This window comes from Scatophagus argus, chromosome 17 (genome assembly GCF_020382885.2).
Source record: "Scatophagus argus isolate fScaArg1 chromosome 17, fScaArg1.pri, whole genome shotgun sequence".
Taxonomy (NCBI): Eukaryota; Metazoa; Chordata; class Actinopteri; family Scatophagidae; genus Scatophagus; species Scatophagus argus.
In genome coordinates this window covers 10,270,080-10,290,366 of record NC_058509.1, presented here as the reverse complement: position 1 = coordinate 10,290,366, position 20,287 = coordinate 10,270,080, and the positions used below count along the sequence as shown (strand labels likewise).

Sequence of the window (20,287 nt, the reverse complement as noted above, 5' to 3'; positions counted from 1 at the left end):
CTAGCCCCAGTTCTCTATTTTATTTAGTGTTTTTCCCCAAAAATATTTAAAAAATATTTTCTTTGTCTCTGTCTCTGCCTGACCACTAAACCAGGATGAGTCAGCGAGACCACGTGACTAGAGGGCAGGAAGGTCAAGCCTAAGGGATGTACAGGCACAGCTGACAGTGTGTGTGTGTGTGTGTGTGTGTGTGTCAGAGTGAAAGTGTGTGGCACCAAAATATCATATGAAAATGCTGCCTCTTCTCTGGTTATGTGCCTTCTTTAGGCTGACTCATTGTTGGGCTTCTTGGCTGTAAATGAACTTGAATCCGAGTAAAATTCAATCAGTGTCAATTCAACTTTAGTTTCAGTTTACAGCAGGGACAGAAGAAACACACAGTTTACCACACGAGTTTATGCAGCACTGATTCCACAGGTGTGTTTACTGTATTGCTCCATAAATTATACATCAAAAGGTGCTATGTGCTTGTACAAGGTTGTATATTATTCGGTGTTTCTCAGCAGAAATGAAGCGATTACAGGCTGCACTCTGCCCTGTGGCATGGCTCCATGCTGTGGCTCCTTTGGTCTGTAATGACAGGGTGCTGGTTGCAGGTAGAGCCTCCTTCAAAGGACCATGGAGGGCCCTCTCAGACCTCATTCTTAATTGTTATATATCCTTATAATATCTTTGTATATGTATGAACAGGTATAAACGGAACTACAAATAAATGTTAATGTTGCATGATGTCTGATGGATTTGTAAATAAGAAACAGTTGGCACAGTTATCTCTATTAAGTATCTCTACTTAAGTTATATATGAGTTGGCCTTACTTCTTAACCGTACTGAATTAAAGAGGTGGACTTTTCAGAAATATTTTACTGTTGGGTGTATGTCAACTGAACAAGGACTTAAATAGACAATAATGCAAATAAGTAAATGCAAATAAATACATCTGTGACCAGCTGCTCAGTAAGGAGCAAAACACAATCTCCAAACATCCACCAGGTTACCCTCTGGGTGGTCTGTTAAGTTGTGAGTTCCAAACCACTAAATGTAAACCTCACACACCCAGCGTTGCCTGCAGCACAGACTGCCATGGTAACCACAAGGGGATTGCCAAGGAAAGGTTAGCTATAGATATAACGCACATGTAAACACCTGCGACCAAACAACTGAGATGATTTCACACTTTATTTAGACTCTTGACTGATCTAACTTACTAAATGCCCAAAATGCAAAAAATATTTCCTTCTCTTTTAGGCTTCCCCTTTATTCTTCCTCTCCTCGTTCAGTCAGAGTGGCAGAAAATAATAGTTTGAGTCTTTTGGCGAAAGTAGGTCAGTGGAGGCAACTGTCAGAAGCAGAAAAGAGGGAGATGCAGAGCGGTAATATTCCAGCAACAGTAGGTCCCCTCAGGTCAGAGCTATTCCCAACGCAGAGTGGCCGCTGACGCACAAACTACAGCACTGTCATGTTCTTCAGTGTGTTGTAACGCTGTGGACAGAGACAACATCTGTGGCCAGACAGCAGAGTTGTACGTGTGGGTGGACAGTCAGTGTGTAAATGTTGAGGATGGAAGACAATGCGTTATGTGTGGGTTGCAGGAGGTTGCTGGGACGTGGGTCAGTGCATGTGTGTGTGTTTTATAGTAGGGCAAGAAGATCAAGTCAGTTTTAGATCATTCTGCAACCTCCAGCAGTGACCTCTTTGGCAGCCTGGGGAGGAGGGGGTTACTGTACCTATGTCTCATAAAAGATGAAATCAAGTTAACAGACAGCAGTCAACATTCGTCAAATTAACAAAATCCACATAGCATTCATGAGAGATGGGTGAGAAAGCCACTTTGCTATTCTTAACCCAAGCAAAAATGCTAATTAAACTATTCTACAATTCCCTGGAAATAGTCTTGACTCTTTTATACCAAAAATATGTTACTTCCTGTTGTAGTGGCTTCCAGAGTTGACAAGCTTTGACAAGACAAGCCTGAGGGCAGATTAAAATGGCCCGTCGGATATTTAGGTGCTTGTCACTGTTGTTGCCACAAGGTAAAAACTGCTCAGCCACATTTTTTAGATTGATTCTCAGCTAGATTGAATTGCACCACTAACTTAAGTTCAGCTACCAACTAGTAATTTGACAAAAAAAAGGAAGCAACCATAATGACCAAAGTGTAAAAAGTTGCCAGATCACATCTGCGGTGCTGTCGAATCAAACTCAATCAACTATGTAGACTGTAGCTTCAAATATATATATATAAATGTATACACCAGTTTTGGTTGGGGTGGGGTTAGGGGGTTGTTAAGATGAACCAAAATTAGGGTTGAATGGCTTTTAGTTTCTCTAATACCTTCATATTCTTTGTCAAACAGCCCCCCCCCCCTTGTATCTCTCTGCATACTAAGCTGTTAGATGGTACAGTTAAATCACTCCCCTCCCAGGCTTCCAGTCAGCGGAGCAGAATTTACTGTGATCTCGAGCCTCAGTGGGCATTATGTTGGCTCAGAGGAGGATATGGTTTCCTGTGGTTTGCCACACAATGCAAGTCCAGATGAGAATGAAGAAGAAATGGATTTGTGAAATTTGACCTGATTTCTCTTTTTGCTGCCTTCTCTTTGAGCTCTGTATATCATGCTAATGCCCTCTGTGACTGTGTGTGATAGGGGAGTTTGTACCCTATTTCACCCTCTGGGTAAAAGCCTGTACTGTACAAGTGAGATAAATTTAATGTCATCAGCATGATAATATAATCTCCTCAGAGCTCATATCTAAAGTTGTAATTTGATTATAACATACTCATGACTCCACAAAATGAAATCCAGATGTGACTGTGTGGCTGCAACGTACAAACCTCTGACATTAATATAATTTAATAGTATTTGTTTCTTTAGCATGAGCTTTTCATCATAAGAAACAAACATGAACTGAGTGGCACTCCAGTGTGTCAGTTGGGTGTAAATTAAGGCCAATGTTAGAAAGTGAATTAAAATGCTAACTGTAATGCAATATTTAAAAACAGCTCCACAAGTATCTTCCTTGGTTTTAGTCAAACACATGTTATTTCAAGCAGCTTGATTAACATAATGCTAGCCAAGCTTCATGTGTTATACCTTATTTTTACAAATGTTTAGATGTGAAACGTTGCTCAAAGTTATTAAAATTAGGTGCATTATTATAATAATAATAATATTCATTTAATGCTGCTTAAAACTTAAATAAAGCTGATCAATGTTGTGTACAGACCTGGCTATATGGTTATACCCTCACATTTTTCTGGTCTGTTCACTCCTTAAATCTCAGAAGCCCTTTGGCAAAGTCTGGAGCAAAGGCTTGAGGAGCACAGGTGAAAACACAGGGCCATGTTAAAGCTTTAATCCCATTCAGGTAGGGTCAGCTCACACCATTATCAGCCCCCCTTAGGATGCATTTACATTCTCTAAATCTGTTGAGGGACCTTGGCCGAATGAAAAAAATCTGAGTGACTGACATGCCATTGTGCCAGAAGATGTTTTCAACAACCAAACCCCAAAAAACAAACAAACAAACAATAGCTGCTGAGCCCAACAATTAGTGGTTTTGTCATGTAATTGGCAGCCTGGAGATTAGTGGAAACTCATCCTATTGCACAAGGAGTGGGAACAATACAAAACATTCCAGCATCAGAGAGGATAAGCTGAAACTGCACCCTATCACAACTGTATTAAATGACAGGGACCAGCTCAGTTTAAATCCTATAAACCTCCAAAGCACCAACATACAAAACACACTAAAAACTGACATGTGAAAGGAAGAGTCATTTCCTGTGTGGTTCCTGAGCATAAATATAATTCATGGTGCTGCCATGCCTCCATTTCTGACTCTTAACTTGTGACTGAAAGCAGCTCTGTCATGCTTTCCGACCTGACCCAGTTAGTCAAACATGGGTTTATTTAGACACCAAACACTAACTCTTCATACCAACCATGGCACCATCGATCTCATACTCAACTATATTCTTACTGTCATTAAAGCCCCACTGCTGCGGCTCTCCTTCTGGACACACGGCTCACTTGTTCTTTGCTTTTCCACACTGTTTGCTACTCCTCCACCAGCCACATGAGCCGAATAGCAGAGCAAAATCAAGCCCTTTGAATTACTTGTAAGAAGGAAGGAGTTAAAGAAGCCATTGTGTTTATTTTGGTCTCAATGAAGCTGCTGTGCACTTTTACTGATAGGCCTATCTTTGTTTCACTTGGTGTCGTTTTTTTTTCTGAGAAATGTTTCAAGAAAGTGTACTGTGCATGTGTGGTAAAGTGTGATAACAAGGAAAGAAAGCAGAGTTGTGTTTGTGGTAACTTCTGGGCAAAAACCACTTCAGGCCTTTGGCTGTCCTTTCTGAAAGGTCTTAATGGAATCGCTCGGGTCAAGTGGGTGTTGGGAGAGAGGTGATGTTGCAGGGTGCTCATGGGTAAACATTAGGGGCAAGATGAGACTTTGTAGTCACAAAGAGAGTATGAAGAGTTGCAATTCTATGACCTCTGAGCTCATGAGACTCACCAAAAATGCTGGCTACACTCACAAATGTATGCTGGTCAAAGTAAGAAGTGACCTGATCACAAGACAAGCCAAAATATCCATCCAGGCGTCCTTGAAAGGTCACTCAGTTTCACAGTTTGACATAAATTTGCTGATTTAAGTTAGCTGTGTACATGAATTTAAAGTGACACAACTGCATCATACACACACCTCTAGCTGTTTTCTGACATCAGTTTTTGTGAAGGTAGCTTGGTAGCGAGCTTGCTATGACAGAGGATGACATCCCCAGACATCATCCTGCCCTCTAAAGTCGGTGTGGGCACCAGCCAACACAGCTGTCAATGGTAACAACACCAGACCTACACGACTTTCAGAACAAATGTGAGATGTAGGCAGCAATTCAGCGTTCTGGAACCCCACAGAGGAAGTAAGTTGGGGTGCTCACTGCACTGCAAATGACATTTAAAAACTTCAGCACTTTATCGGGAACAATATATGCTCTGGCTTCTCCGGATAGTCCACCATGAGCACATGTTAAAACCTGTACAAAATTAAACAAGTAAGAGTAAAGAAATATGTCTTTTGTATACTAGGTGAACAGTCCCTTTAATCCAAATCAGCCTACCCACTATTTACAGACTACTGACTATACTCAGACCTCTGTGGTGAAATGTGTTTACGTATGGGAACCACAGGGTACAATCCAGTCAACATATGCGACAGATTTCACGGCTTGAATAAGACAATCTGCCCTCTTCACGTCTCTGCAAGGGATGAAACTAAAACACATTGTTCCCACAAGCTTACTGAGCCATTTTCGCTAATTTACGACCTGAAGTGGACTCAGTGAGAGTGTAAGTGAGGAGGAGAGGCAGGAAAAGGGGAGGGCAAGCTTGGCACTGCTTATTTGCTCTGTTCAGACACTATGACATTTCTGCTGCCAGGCTAAAAGTAGCGCTCCTTTAGTCACAATTCAGTGTGCTGCAGCACAACAGTAGAAGAAGGACAAACTGGAGTATCCATGTCATATACAACCCATTGTGCAGAGGTGATAGGAAAGAGTAACAAGTGAATGTCTCATTATGCTTGTACTTATAATACAAAGTGTGATGTCTAGGACTGGGTCAAAGGACTGGGTTGTACAATACATTTATGTATTGGATTTATTGTCCAAATACTTGCAAAAGTAACGACAGTCCTGCCAGCCTCAGTTTTACCAATTATCCAATATTAATACACTAACATGCTAAAATGGGATGATGAACGTTGTAAACCCAACATATTAGCATCATAAATGTGAGCGTGAGCATCTAAGTTGTGTGATTCTACATGATGAACACACACCGGTGGCATATGACATGAGTCAGTTGATGCTGTCAGTTCGTGTTATACTTCATTTCTTGTTGGGTTTTTTTTTTGTGTTTGCATGAGATATCTTACTATGTCTCCTCGTGACTGCTCATCACAGGCCCACGAGATGTGACTGATTGAGGTTGAGAATGATTTTTCCTGGCTGCATTGCTTCATCTGAATAATTATTAGAGGCCTGGAAAGGTAAGGCTTGCTCTTTTTCTTTTTTTTTTCAAGAAATATGCAACACTTAATAATCATAATTTGGGAACCATAGTATGAGACTGTTGGAAAAAAAAATCACTCATACCAACATTGAAGTTCAATTTTGTGGATAGAAAAGTGCAAAGATTTGAAGATCCACTATATTAATGATTCAGAAAGAAAATAGGCCAGTAGTAGTGAATTTGCATTCAGTTCTGATAAGAATGAAACACTTGAATATTGAACAAAAAACGCACAGCATGATTTCTATCACAAATCCAAAGAGCTAATTAGAACAGAAAATATAAGTGATCCATATTTGCAACCTTCAGCTCTGTCTGTGAATAAACACACTGATGCCTGCCGGCCAACCTCTACACAAATCTGTGCGCTGTGATTGGTTGGTTTGTTGCAGAGAGTCAGCTGGCTGCTTACCTTCTGGCTGTGATGTTCAAAGGGAACGTCACATTACCATCGGTGTATCTCAGTCAGAAGTGGGTCAGTGGAGGCATTAACATACATTACACACCAAATGATGAAATATCTGGGAATATCCCCGTGCTCACTGTCCACTCATCATCAGTGGAGATGCTGCAGAGCACTTACAGCCTGCATAGAGATTAAATATGTGTTAAAAGGTATAAATACACGAGTGTCAATGTGTACGACGCAAGCAGTTGGTGTGTAAGTAAACAATTTTCTGAGCAGTTTAAAAGATAATACATGGCAGAGCATTTGTAGAGCTTTGGGAGTGTGTGTGTGTGTATGATTGACCATTTTGCCACGGGTGTGTGGCAGAATCTGTTAGTTCAATATAATTCTACAACCAGCTTAGCTTATCATAAAAACTGGACACAGGCCAAACAGCTGATCTGGCTCTATCAAAAGGTAACAAAACCAAAGCTTAGTAATGACTATGTTACAGCTTGGAGCGTAAACTGAAGTGTGAAAGTGATAGTTTGCAGCTTGGCCTGCTCTTCATCCCTGCTGGAGGCTGGCAGCTTGAGGCTACATTAGCCACTACGAGCATACACACCAACCAAACTGTCTTCGCTCAAGCTGCATTGTGGGTAGTGCAGGTGTCTGGAGCAATAAAAAACAAAATACAAAAGAAAGACAATATCTCTGCTTCTGCCGCATCGATTGTTGTGCAATGCTACATCAGAATATTCTTTTAAACACAGTCATTATACTGTATGGCAGAGAATATTCAATTATTATGCAACCTAAACAGACAGATTTTCCCCAGTGCATAATAATGGGTCAAATTCTGCTGTAATTCCACTGTTCATCATTTTTCCAGGATCCAACTGAACGTAGGTTATGATTACAGCTGGCTTTTAAATAAAAACACTCACACAAAGTACATGTTGAACAGAAAACAGCTGCCTGTTACACAAGAACGCCCACACTGCAGAGGGCACAGCTCCTCTCAGCTTTCTAAAAAGGGTAAAAGTAGAAAAATCAATAAACAAACTCTGCGCAGAACTCTGGGAGCTGGAGACAAAAACCATGCAATTCTCAAAAGTCAAGGATTCATAACACTGACTAATTGTTGCAATCACGGCATGTAATCATCACTGAATGTGACTAGTAGCACACTGAAGCTTTTCTTCCTTCTCACTGAGATAAATCAATTTCTGGTGTTGATTTTTAAACATCAGTCTGTATCAGAACCTACTCAGCCATGCAACAAACAACTCCACCTACACAGCTGAAGAGATCCATCTTGGCCACCTTTCAGCCATGACTTTTAACCTCTCAGCCCTCATCACAACCAGAAGTTACAAACCAACCAGTCTGACTTCACTGTATTCCTCAAGCAGCACAGCAGTAAACCTACGCCTGCCTTCACACTTTACAACTGACCCTTGGCAAGCCTACCATCCTCGTAGAAGACATCCTCCGCTTCCTCGCGCATCGTCTCATCCAGGTCATCCTCTGCAATGTCGGTCATAGCCATCACTACTCCTCTTCTTCTTCTTCCTCTCCTTCTTCTTTTCTCGTCTTTGTCTCCCTTGGCTATCTAATCAGAGCTTCAGAAAGCGTGACTGAGCTGTAAAACTGAATCAATGCCGACTCGGCCTCTTCGCTTCAGGCGACAGTCCGATCACCGGCAGGATCCTAGCTCGAGTAGCAGAGGACTGGGACTGAGCTGAGCTTCTGCTCTTTCCACAAGGGTGTGTGTGTGAGGGTGTAAGTGCCAGGTGAAGTGTGTGTATGTGTGGGTGGGTGAGAGAGAGGACTCCCAGCAACCTTCACTAAGTTTCAGCAACAGTGTGGATTTCGTAACATCCTGTACTAAGCCGAAGTGAGAGTGCTGTTTGGAGAGCACTTGTATGAGTAAGTGTGCGCATGTGTGTATACCGTATGGGGAGGGTCAGTGGTGTGTGTGTGTGTGTGTGTGTGTGTGTCCACATGCACAGTATGGCTCTCTACAGTGAGTCAGCTTGGGTGGCTGGTGATTAACAGGAATAATTAGATTCTGTGTTTTGAGCCAGCGAGGACATGCAATAAGGGTGTGAAAATGTGTGTCTACATGAAATAGCATGTGAGATGACAGGCTGGCTATACTTGTCATTCCTCCACAGCTCACCAGGAATCATGGGACAACATTGATTGCTCCCTCTATTTTTTCACTTGGCCCACATTGAGTGAGCCTCAGCAGAGCTGATAACGTCTGGTGTCGACTGCGGCTGCTGAAAGTCTCCATGGTGCTACTCAGGACAAACACACTCACCTGCACTGAAGAAAACAGATTCAGAGACTGTGGGAGGCTCTGTTTGCACCGCTCTTATAATCACAGATTTTACATTTGGGCTGCAGTAAGCATCTTTGTTTTTGAAACATAAACATGAGCAAGATTTTGAACAAGGTTGGTTGGTACCACTTATTGCCCTTTTGAAGATATTTCCAGAATCCTCAAAGACTCTTCTGACCAGCTGGGTAGAAAAATATCCAATCTGCTGCACAATAGAGTTGATTTTAACAGGTTTCCTTAGCTGCTAGTGATCAGTTCAACCAAACAAAGATGACAGTAACGACATATCTTCTTGCTTGTCACACAAATTTTAGTATCAGGATGATTTAGCTTTGTATGTTAATTGTAATATCTATAGTTGTGACTGGATGTTCTTTATAAGAAAAACAGTAGTTGACAAAAACAATCTCACCACAAGTTTTAAAAGGGAGCTGCCGTCAATCATACTGAAGATTGTGTGACTTGCACCACAACAGCCAGGGAGTGGACCTTGTGGTCCAATATGTCACTTTGAGCTGTTATCTTTGTTTGCTTTCAGAAACAGTGTTGCACCTAAAAATCATCCTTGCAGTACAGCAGCCAAAATATTTTCCATTCCAGCTCTATAGATGAGCCTTTTTTGGAATCTAGAAACTTCTTTATAGTTATGTGTGGGTGTGTGTGTTTGTGTGTGAAAAGACTATCTAGTCATAAAGCGTGAGGTATTGAACAAATTTTACCCAATGAATGAATAAAACCAAAAGTTACTGATTGTGTAAGCTGGGCTAAAAACTGGGTGAAACTTGTGAGCCAAACTAACTCCAATTTCCTGTCAAAACCAATGACAAACTTTCCAGACAGTCATGAGCAGGCTTAGTCTACTTTATGACTCTGAAAGAGTTTTCATCCAGCTTTTTAAAAGTTTTGCATCATCCCCTGGAGGCCCCTTACCAGTGCATCTCAAGCATTTCATGTCCAGTCCCAAATTACTGGTAGCATGTAGTCTTTTTGACCTTTAATTTATTCAAAGATGAAAAAGTAAGAAAACCAGCCAGAAACATATTTTTCCTCTTCCGTTCACCAGGCCTCCATCTGTCTCCACTGTGCAGTTTCTCTGACTCACACCCCAATTACACAAACCAATTCCCAACTAAAATAGAAACTAGGCCTCAAGTCAATTCATTATCACTTTTCCTTCAGACTTCCTCTCCCCTGCCACTGCCCCCCTTTAAGGCAAAAGCTCAAGGGAACGAACCTGGAGACAAACTCATTTTCACAGAGGCTAGTCCAAACCATTCACATATCTCACATCTATCAGGAGGTGGGATGTGGGGTCTGAATACGCATGAAGAGCATGTGGAGTGGAAGTTGTTTTGTGTAATTTGCTGGGCTAATGGTGATGGTTTCAAGTTTATAGAACAGGCTTTTTTTTTTTTTTTTCATTTTTCTGAGGTGAGAAACAGAAATGGTGACAGCGGGCGTGCATGTGTTTGCATGTTATCTGTCTCTCTGGATCAGGAACCAAAACTGTGACAGCGGCCAAAACTGAAAGCAAAAATAGGTACTCTGAACTGCTTTGACCAACGCCAAGCAAAATACTCACGCAAATCACTGTTTAAAAACCATCAGTCGCTACTGCCAGAATGTACAAAAGTAAGTGAAGGTGTTACTCATGCGGCCATATTTTCTCATGCTGATTCGAAGTGCTGTCAGTTAAATCGTATGTTCAGCTTGTTGCTACCCCAAGCTGCCACATTCATGTTCGCCACTTATTTGTAACAGTATTCACATTATGATTATTTCTGTTGATTTTGCTGTCTTTTAAGATGTTTTTAGAAATGTGAGTCACATGAGGAGCTCCACCTCTACAGGCTACTGATTCACCCAGTGGTATTGGTGATAAAGTGCAGTCAGGATAGTTTAAAGATTCATGCCCTGAACACCTCAAATTTTAGTGTTAGCCAAACAAAAGACAGAATTTGTAGGTGGTACCTTAAACTTGTGATGGGAATCTTTCAACATGTTCTGACATTTAATCAACTAAATAACTGAAAAAAAGGAGTCATTAGTTGTTAAAGGCAGCCCTGAATCAAACATTTATTCACACACAAAGACATACAATGCATGTCTTCTGTACTGTGTATCACACAGTGAGCAGAGCAGGATAGAGAGTAAGAGTAACTTTCCAGCAGCAACAGGAAATTGCAGAAAGTGGTGAAATAAACTGTTATAGAACAATCAAAAACCATGAAGATGCACTGAAATAATCTTACAATTTCAACATGGCTCTGTACCAGTTTTGATTCATGTTTATTTTGTGACAAGAACTACATGTATTACTAGCAAATGCTGAATTTTAACTGGTGGTTCATGGCAAACATTACCTAGTGATCTCGGAAACATGATGGAGGGAGTCGAGAATCACTGGTCATGCAGGAAAGTAAACAGAAAACACAGTCTCATACAGAATACTGACACATGCAAAGCAAAGCCCACTGTCTTATGCAGATCCGTCCCACTCCCATCTGTTCACCGCCATAATCGGCACACATGTTCTGGTGACGGTATCGTGATTTACGTGCAAAACATTTCTGAGGTTAAATCCAGAATTGGATTATTCACAACAAAAACCACACATGAGCTTATGAAAAGAAATCGGAGCGTTCACAATCATTTCAACAACTTTCAACAACAGCTTCTGACCATGAGCTACTTTACAGGCAGCCGAGCCAGAAAATGGGGTCAAGTTTAGGCTGCATTTGCCCTACTGCATTTCAATGACTGGGTGCATTGTTGTCACCAGAAGAGAAAACCCCCTGCTTTGGGAAATGCAAACGCATGCTGCTGGGATTTAATCGCAAAATGCCGTGTACACAAACACACATCCATGTTATAATACTCACAAACAATGCAACCAAAACAAAGCGCATACGAGCAGACAAGAATGTACACACACCACACAAACACAGTTGTTACTCTGGCATCGCAAAGAGTAGCACAATCAGACCCGCTCGGTACAATAGTGTTGTTTGAATGGGGTCAAACAATGGAGCTCTTTGGCATCTGAATCGAGCCAGATGATGAGTGTCCCAGGAGGATGAATAGACGGCTTCAGCCTCCTACACACTCGCTCTTCTGGCCTTGACAATATGCATCACTTCGCCGCCTGTTACTGTGGACTAAAATATCCGCTATTAGCATGGAAGCAGCAACTCATTAGCATCCAGGCTAATTCTATGGTGTGAGCTAATTTGCATGTACGCAGCCTCTTGGATGTTTGCTACAAAGGTCAGAAAATAGTAGAAAACTAGAGAAAGTAATTAGCATTAGACAGCAGTGGATTTTGCTTACAACCTAAGCATAGACCTACATACTGCACTAATTTTACTTTAACAGTCAACTTTTACGAAATGGCTGCACCACTCAACAATGACTTGACTCAAGCTAACCTTAAAAGAAAAGTTTTCATGACTTCAATAATGCATTTTTTTCATCCTTTCCAGAGTTATACTACAACAAAGTTATAATATATGAGTTTGTCAGATCTCCTGCCTTTTTAAAGAGTTTATTTGTTTGTCTCCAAACTGGCACATGCATGAAAACTGTTCAACAAAACAGAATACAGTTTTTTAAGGTTTTCAAATGTGATTTCCAGCTCTTGCCAATATGAAAACAACCTTTTAAAACCTTTGTGTTCTGTAAAGGACTGCAGATTGTGGATAGATATAGAAACAAACGGGCTATGAGAATAACATATAAAAACTGCAAGCATGAATGAAGAGTGGAAAATACACCCATCACACAACAGGATATTGTTATTACACAAACAGCCAATTCATAAATCCTGTGGAAACTGGATTTCTAAAAACAGGGACCTTGAGTAAATGAATGCTGCAGCAGCATGTCACCCCAGACCCAGACTGCTCAGGGATATCAGATACATGGTGAGACGGGTAGATGTCGACTTTTAGGGAAGACACAGATGGGAAAAAGTTCTTGATGTCAGCATGGCTTCCTCTGCCAAACCGTGACAGACTTATATGGATCTAAGGTGATGGGAAAGGACAGAAATATGATGTCCTTTCTGGAGGAGGCTGCAAGAGCTCCTCAGTTCAACTCACCTTTGATGATTCCCACAGACTCTTGTGAGTGAAAGAGAGACTGGAGTATAAGGGTGGGTTAAAAAGACTCTCTCGTCTCCTATCTTTCCCACTTTGTTCCCTCCACCCCAGGCTTCCGTCTCTTATTCTCTCCCTTGAAGAAGGACGACAAAATGGGATGATTGTGAAGGGGTGCCTGGTTACCCTGGTAACAATAATGAGGGCATTGCATGGTAAATCCAATTTGCCACGGCACTCTCTGACTCATTTGAGGTGCACGTGTGTGAGTCGGTGTGTGCGTGCCACGCTCTGTGGCTTCATGTGTCTGATGAAGGACAGCAATAATGTACCGTACTGTAACGCATCACTCGTGGACACACACATAAAGACACACGCAGGCTCGCACACATCTTTTTCAGGTCTTTGAAATTTCTCAACAACCGAGAGTTGTTCCTATTTGAGGAAACAAACAAACAGACAAAGAGCAAACCAGAGATCACTGTGACGCTGGAGCAGGAGAGCTAGTTAAAAAGACACCAAAGAAACAAGCATGTAAAACCTAAATTATCCAAACCTTAGACATGGGTATAATGAATAAAACTGAGAGCAACGGCATAAAATAGTGCAATCATTGTGAAATGCTGATTGAAATATCTCATAAATACCAGGAGTCTGGAGAGGTATCTAACCAGAAAATTAGTCTGTGCAAGCAAGAGAGGAATGTGCGAACTTGTAAATGAGTTCTGAATTACATATTATTTTGGCTTGAACTTTGCAGTTTCTTAGCAGCGTCCACACATTATTCAGATAATCACTACCTGGGCAAGCATCTACTCTGTAATTGTTTGAATATGCTGCCTGGTTTAGTGCGCAGTAGGAAGCAGTAGGAAGGTAATTGCCAAAGTTATGTTAGTAAATAGGCAAAAGTAAAGTTGCAGGAGAATAACCAGCAGATATACCTACTGTAAGTATATCGATATCGTTTCTTCCTTATGTGGTTGTATGTCCTGACTCTGCGGTACATTTTGCTGGCAGAATAATCCCAGCGGCTCCTCCTTGTCAGTGTGAAGCTACAACTTCTTTTGTGTGGTCACCAACTTCCATTCGTGTGCTCTCTCTCTCCCTGTCTCTCCCTGCCGCCATTGTATTTTGTCTTTCTCTGTTCCACAATCGGATCCTTTTCTCTCAATCATTTACCCTTTGCCTTTCTATCCCCGTCCCAGAGTGCACAGAGGGCATCAGACAATGGCAGCGACACAGCCGCTGCACACCAGCGGTGCAGACTGGCACCACAGAGATGGCAGAGTGTTGAGCCCCGCTGCTGCTGGGTACACCTGGAGGGAAGAGATAACGGGCAGCTGAAGCACTCAACCAAATGAACCAGCAGAACATAGCTTTATCTTTTCATTCGACTCCGACCCTCAGTATTAAATTTACATGGATATACATGAGACAATATGGAAGAGGATTTCATAAAAACAACTGTTATAGCTGCTAAATTTTTAATGTTTTAGAGCAGGTATTCATAAGATGGAATTGTTTCAGGAGGTGGAGTTTACTGTTCCTTAAACCCTGTTGAAATAAATCATATGCTGAAGCTGTGCACACAGGACTATAGTGAAAGTGGTGGTGGTTGGTCTAAGCCTTTACAAAACCAAAAACATGACAGCAAAAATGAACAGATTTTACAGTGTGTTGATCTGCCCTGAGTAAGCAAGCATTGGCATGTCTGACTAACTGCCTTTCCTACAGCACAGCTGTAAACAAGAATCCCTTTCAGAAACAGGGGTCACATCCTTAACTTACTTTAGTTTGTTACAGATTACATTAAAAAAAGAGAAACATTAATTATTTGCACGTCCACTCTGTATCTTGTCTTTACTGTATGGAAGCAGGTCCTGCATGCTAATAGATTTTAGGCTAACATTATTGGCTCTGTCCTGCTCTTTTATTAGATTTTGTGTAGTTTACATTCTAGACACCCTACTAAAAGTTAGTTCTGTCTGAGATAGCATTACATTTACCAAAGTAAGTCATCGTTCCTAAAAAAAATCCCTTCTCTTAATGTTAAAGGTGAAAACAGAAGTTGAAGAAAGAAGAAAAAACATGAACAAGTACCCTGAAAAAGACTCTTCAAAGCAAGACAGGTGAAAACCTCAATGAGTCAGCCAGAAACAGCATTTTCAACCAACTCACGAACAACTGGTTTAATGACCGAGCTAGCTAGAGCTGACAGTGACAGCTGTCATATCACCTGGCAAAGTGATTGTCAGGTAGAAACGATAAGTCTGCTTTTATCTACATCAGCTTGAAATGAAGGAGCTACTACTAATTTCGCAAATTACTGAGAATTTCAAGAGGTGGATCTGCCACTATTATTATTGTAAACTACATGTGTCGTGCAAGAACAAAACAAGCAGAAAGTAAGGAGGATGGGGCTGTGCAAACCTTGAGTTAGAACACTAGAACACTGCTGGAAAATGTGCTTAAGTGTCTGAAAGTTCCCTAAAATGCCATCACAAACACCTTGTCATGACAGCAGATTTCTGAGCGATAATCTCTCCCCACAGCCCCGAGCAATTCATTATATTGCATAATCAAGTACTATTTTTGACAGGGAGACATTTTGTTTGGAAGATATCCAGAAGTCAGACGCGGAGGGTTGCAGCAGGGTGGGGCAACAGGGTGGCAAGAACTTTGAAAACCACAGTTTCCTCTCCCACGCCAGCCCGGCACATCCCCGTGTCCTCTAGCACACAATGCAGCCAACACCTGCTGGCTGCAAAAAGGAGAAGTCAACTTTCAAAACTACAAAACACAGGCAACTGATTTATTATGTACTGTAGATGGAAAGTATTAACCACTCATTTGACTTTCACTGTTATTTTTTGAGCTGTGAAATTCATGGTATTAAATTATAGGCATGTTGAACCGTTTCTGTGGTCAACAGGTATGTGCACAATCAAACACAAACATGTGGATTCAAATGACAGGGTGAGAAAGCAAAACTGGGATGCCTTTATAGATTTAAGCAAATTGTACATAGAGAACAGGAAGGGAGGATACCACAACACAGCTTCTGAGAAGCAGGGTGGGGACAAGAAATGAAGGTTGGGCAACAGTGTGTAAAATCACATTAGGTTCCTATTGCAGCTGCATTTCTCTAGGTACAGCATTTCTCCCAGAGTACAGCTATGAAGGGCATCACAGTTAGGAAGTGGGCTGAAGATTTATTCAAAGTCGGAGCACGACTGGTCACTGAAAGTGTTACACATGTAGCCTTTCTGCCCCGCTGGTCAGGGGGCGCTGGGCTGAAAACTGCAGTGACAGCTCATCATTACGCATGAGGGCACCTTAAAAAACACCCTGTATGTGTGTATGTAAAGTGTGTTTACACCATTTCTGGCTTTGCATCAAGTCACTCCAGAATGATGACATCTGCTGTGACTACACATCTGTCCTCCCTGAAGAATAAAAATGTCCTACTTACTCATTTGTTTTTTTATTATTAGCAATTGTTCCTGAGACTGGATTTATTGTATTCAAACGCCGTCTAAAGCCGCAGGTATTTCAGATATTCAGACCCATGCAAATCCTTACGTGAAATAAAGATGCATCTCGGTTAGATAAAAACTGTATATCTTATTTGCTGATGATGCAGTGGTTTGCATTCACTAAGGCTGAATGTCATTTAACATTTTTTCAAACTGTTTCCACTCTTATACATGTATCAACATAAACATGCTTTTCTATTAAACAAATATGTTTCATATTTAAACGGGGACTCCAGAATTTTAGTATTACACTTCCCATAAATAAATTAGCTTTTTTAAAAAAAAAACAAAACAAAACAAAAAAAAAGGTCAAAACCAAAGCAGAGATCTCCTGGCTTTTAGTCTGAAGCACGGGTTAATACATTTCCCATAATGCAGCTAGAAGCTTTTCTTTGTTAGACCCTCGCTGCCTGGTAAATAACTCCACACCCCCCACATGCTTTCTTTCCAAGATGAAATGATATGACATCATCAGATTAATTTTGTCAGATTTTAGAAAACTCTTCAGACTTCTCAAGTGTTGTATTTTATTTTATTTTATTATTAACGCAAAACAGCCATAAAAGAACCTTATTGAAAGACTAAAAGTAGGACTTGAATGAAGAAATTTAGATCAAAAAATGAAGAAACAAGCCCAACTGCTGTCAAATAAATAATTAAAGTGTTAAAATTTTGCACTGAGCTCCATTGGTCACCATAATCCTAATAACATTTTGTTAAAAGGCACAGATTTTAGCCGAGAGAACCAAGCAGAGAGTCTCCCACAGCATCAGAGAATTGAATCGAGGCCTTCTTTCCGGTTCATCAGCATTTGAATGTTTCTTCTCATCTGTGAAGCCAGCATGAGTCTAACTAGGGCCAACCATCTCGCTTTCTTGCATGCAAGAACACACATACACACACACACACACACACACAATTATGTTAGTCTGGCATCTTTCTGAGGGAATGGACACTCAATAAAGCCACATCCTGGCCACCATGAAAACCCAGGAGTTCTACTGAGAAGCACAAAGAAGAAAGTGGCAACCCAGTGCCATGGGAACCATGAGCTCATGAGCTAGGGTTGCCATATACTCAGAGGATGCCAGATCTTCCAGCCTTGGCTTTGAGGCGCTGAAACTTGCATAAAGTTTGATCAGTCAACCTAACTTCTCATTTGTGTTCCAGTGAATCGAGTGAAACGATGAGGTGGTGAGAAGCATTTCTTGCTGTTTGTTGTCTGATGGCAACACGTCTAAAGGCCTGACAGAAACTGAATAGTGATTTGGCAAGTACAGTTTAAAGTCTGAGACAAGAAACTGGAGTCACACTGAAAAGAAGAGGAGCCAGAGCCAACAGATATCAAGAAAGAAAAGAGGACAGTGGATCAAGATTATTTTTTTTTTTAAATGTAATAAAAATGTTAGGAACTTGGAGAGTTCCTCAGACTAATTCACCCTCCTGTGCTTCAGATCAACTTCATATGTTTCTTTTTGATTGTTTTTGTTACAGCATGCAGGCATATTGTGCTGCTGCAGTGAAATATTGAAATAAAAGCCTCTTGTGACTGCTTTCATCGCAGCATATCTCTGAGCTTTTTCCTACTTTTGACTGTGTTGTGTTTTTCCTTCAAAGTGCATTTTCCTTCAGACACCGAGCACTATGAGTCATCATGAACCAAGCAAACATGCAAACAACAAAACAGTCACAGGACAAGGTCAGTCTGAACTTTTCTTTTATTACCTCTGTACCGTAACAAGAACAACAACAGCAGCGAGCTTCATTGATTCTGTGTACGTTTTCCATCAAACCGAGACGTCAGGCTCTTGGCTCCACACAGATAAACACATGTAGATACCACATTGTCCGCCGCTGTTCATTCGAACAACATGGCCACCATATTGGTACAGGAAGCTCTGCCTCCTCACGCACGTATGTTTGGGAGATGGGAGGTTTATGATCATTTTCAGCTAATTTTCAAGCTTTTTGGTTGCCAGACATGTATTTACAATACAGTATATTATATACTTATTACATATTTCTTTTAAAGATGAACTTCCCCAACATAATTATGTAATTAATTACATTTTTTCTCACTACATAGTAAAATGGCTGCCATGACACCACCTGGTTTAAAATTTTGGAATTGATTATTAAAAAAAGAGACATGATTACAACAAACAAATCAAATAGCCACCAAACTGTTTACTGTGGGTGATGACTGAGAGAGATTCATTTTGTATACACAGTGTGTCAGCAGGATTGAGTCACAGTCTAACAGCTACACACTCTGCTAAATCAATACAGTTTTTCATAAGCACCAGTAAAAAGACTTAGGGCTGCATGTTTGTAAAGTGAGGTGAACAATGCAAATTAATCTATAAATAAATCTATACAAAAGGACTGGTAAGAACCAATAAAGATCAGTTCCAGCATCTTAAAATACTGTAAAATAGTTTTGCACATGGGAAATGTTATTTCCTATTACTTGGTTTTGACATTTCTTTCATCAGAACATCCAAAGCTGCACAACAGAGATGCATCACACTGACTAATGCAGCATCCACATATCTAACCATAACCTTGAAGCCAGCTTTCAACTGCCTGTTCACAAACATTACTACAAACAAACACATGCTCTCATAGCTTTAGTCAGTGCTTTGGTTTTATGCAAACATCTATGCCATCTGTCTCAGATAATTTCAAAATGTTTAATTGCTGTTTTAGCAGCATATTTTTGGATATATGGATGGATGGATGGATGGATGTAGTATAATGACAACAGGGATGCATACAGACTACATCACGTCTGAGTTCAGATACTGGCCTATATGGAAGGCCTGCTGTCTAGTGCCAAAAGAAAATCAAAGCTACAGCAGAAATAAACAAGAACAACATGCTCTTTCTCTTTGGGAGATGCAGCCTGTGTTTTATTTGGTTCTCTCCTCCCTCTGTCTATCACACTCTCCCATTGTCTTCCTCTCTTTCCATTAGTCTTCCTCTCTGTGTTCATAAGCAGCCCACGCAGCAGCCCTGCTTGTTGACTTTATTGTGTGAAATTACAGAGAAAAGGGCCAACATGATTCTACGCTCACATGTACCCTGAACGTCTGGGAATTGAATTCTTTTCCTTAAGCAGGAGAGAAAGAAGGTAGAGAGACAGAGAGAGAGAAGGAGGGAAAAAAAGGAAAAAGAAGGGCAGAGAGTGAGAGTGCGCAGTAAGAGACAATCGTTTCCAGCTACAGCTGACAACTGGAAAATGAGTCGAGGCAAATGTGTAATCTCCTCTGATGTAGTTTCACATCCCAACACCGCCTCCTGCATCAGTGGCAAGCAGAGGCTACAGTGGTGAGGAGGCGCGTTGCTATGGAGTGGGAAGATTTTCAGAGAGTGAGCACCATCTCAAATCTGGTTGTGGAGAGGAGAGGCAGGGGGATAATGAAGATCCGGAGGGAGGGGGGAAATGAAGGGGGGAGGGGGCTGAAAGGGAGGTCACAGGGCACAGTGAGGATAAGTGAGGAGAGAGGCTGGAGGAGTTATGAGAAAGAAAGGAAAGCAATAAAGCAAATGCAACAAGGGCAGAGGTGAGGGACAGAGAGGTACAGAAAAGAGGGGGGATGACAACAACAAGAACGATTGGGAGGAAAAATGTGCATAAGTCAGGCAGGTCAAAGAAACAGACTGATGACAATCTGCTAAAGTGTTTCATTTTAATCACCTCCGTTATGCCTTCAGCAACATTTATTGTAAAAAATAAATGAATAAATAAATGAAAGGAATCGACAGCTTGACAGATAATGAGCGAGAGATGGTTTTGCATGTGGTTTTGTGCATCTCCTCGAGAAAGCAAGTGTTTCTC

General features: G+C 41.1%; 1 protein-coding gene across 2 annotated transcripts in view; it reads right to left on the bottom strand.

Moving 5' to 3' along the window:
• The window catches only part of ripor2 (RHO family interacting cell polarization regulator 2), a 52,741-nt gene extending 44,429 nt beyond the window's left edge, over positions 1-8,312 (bottom strand). The window contains exon 1 of one of the 2 annotated variants that reach the window (XM_046418293.1): positions 7,922-8,312. In XM_046418293.1, coding sequence (XP_046274249.1) covers positions 7,922-8,015 — 94 coding nt within the window. In that variant the 5' untranslated portion in view covers positions 8,016-8,312. The remainder of the gene's footprint in view (positions 1-7,921) is intronic. The other variant, XM_046418294.1, reaches the window with a different exon arrangement.
• Between the last annotated feature and the right edge of the window lie 11,975 nt (positions 8,313-20,287).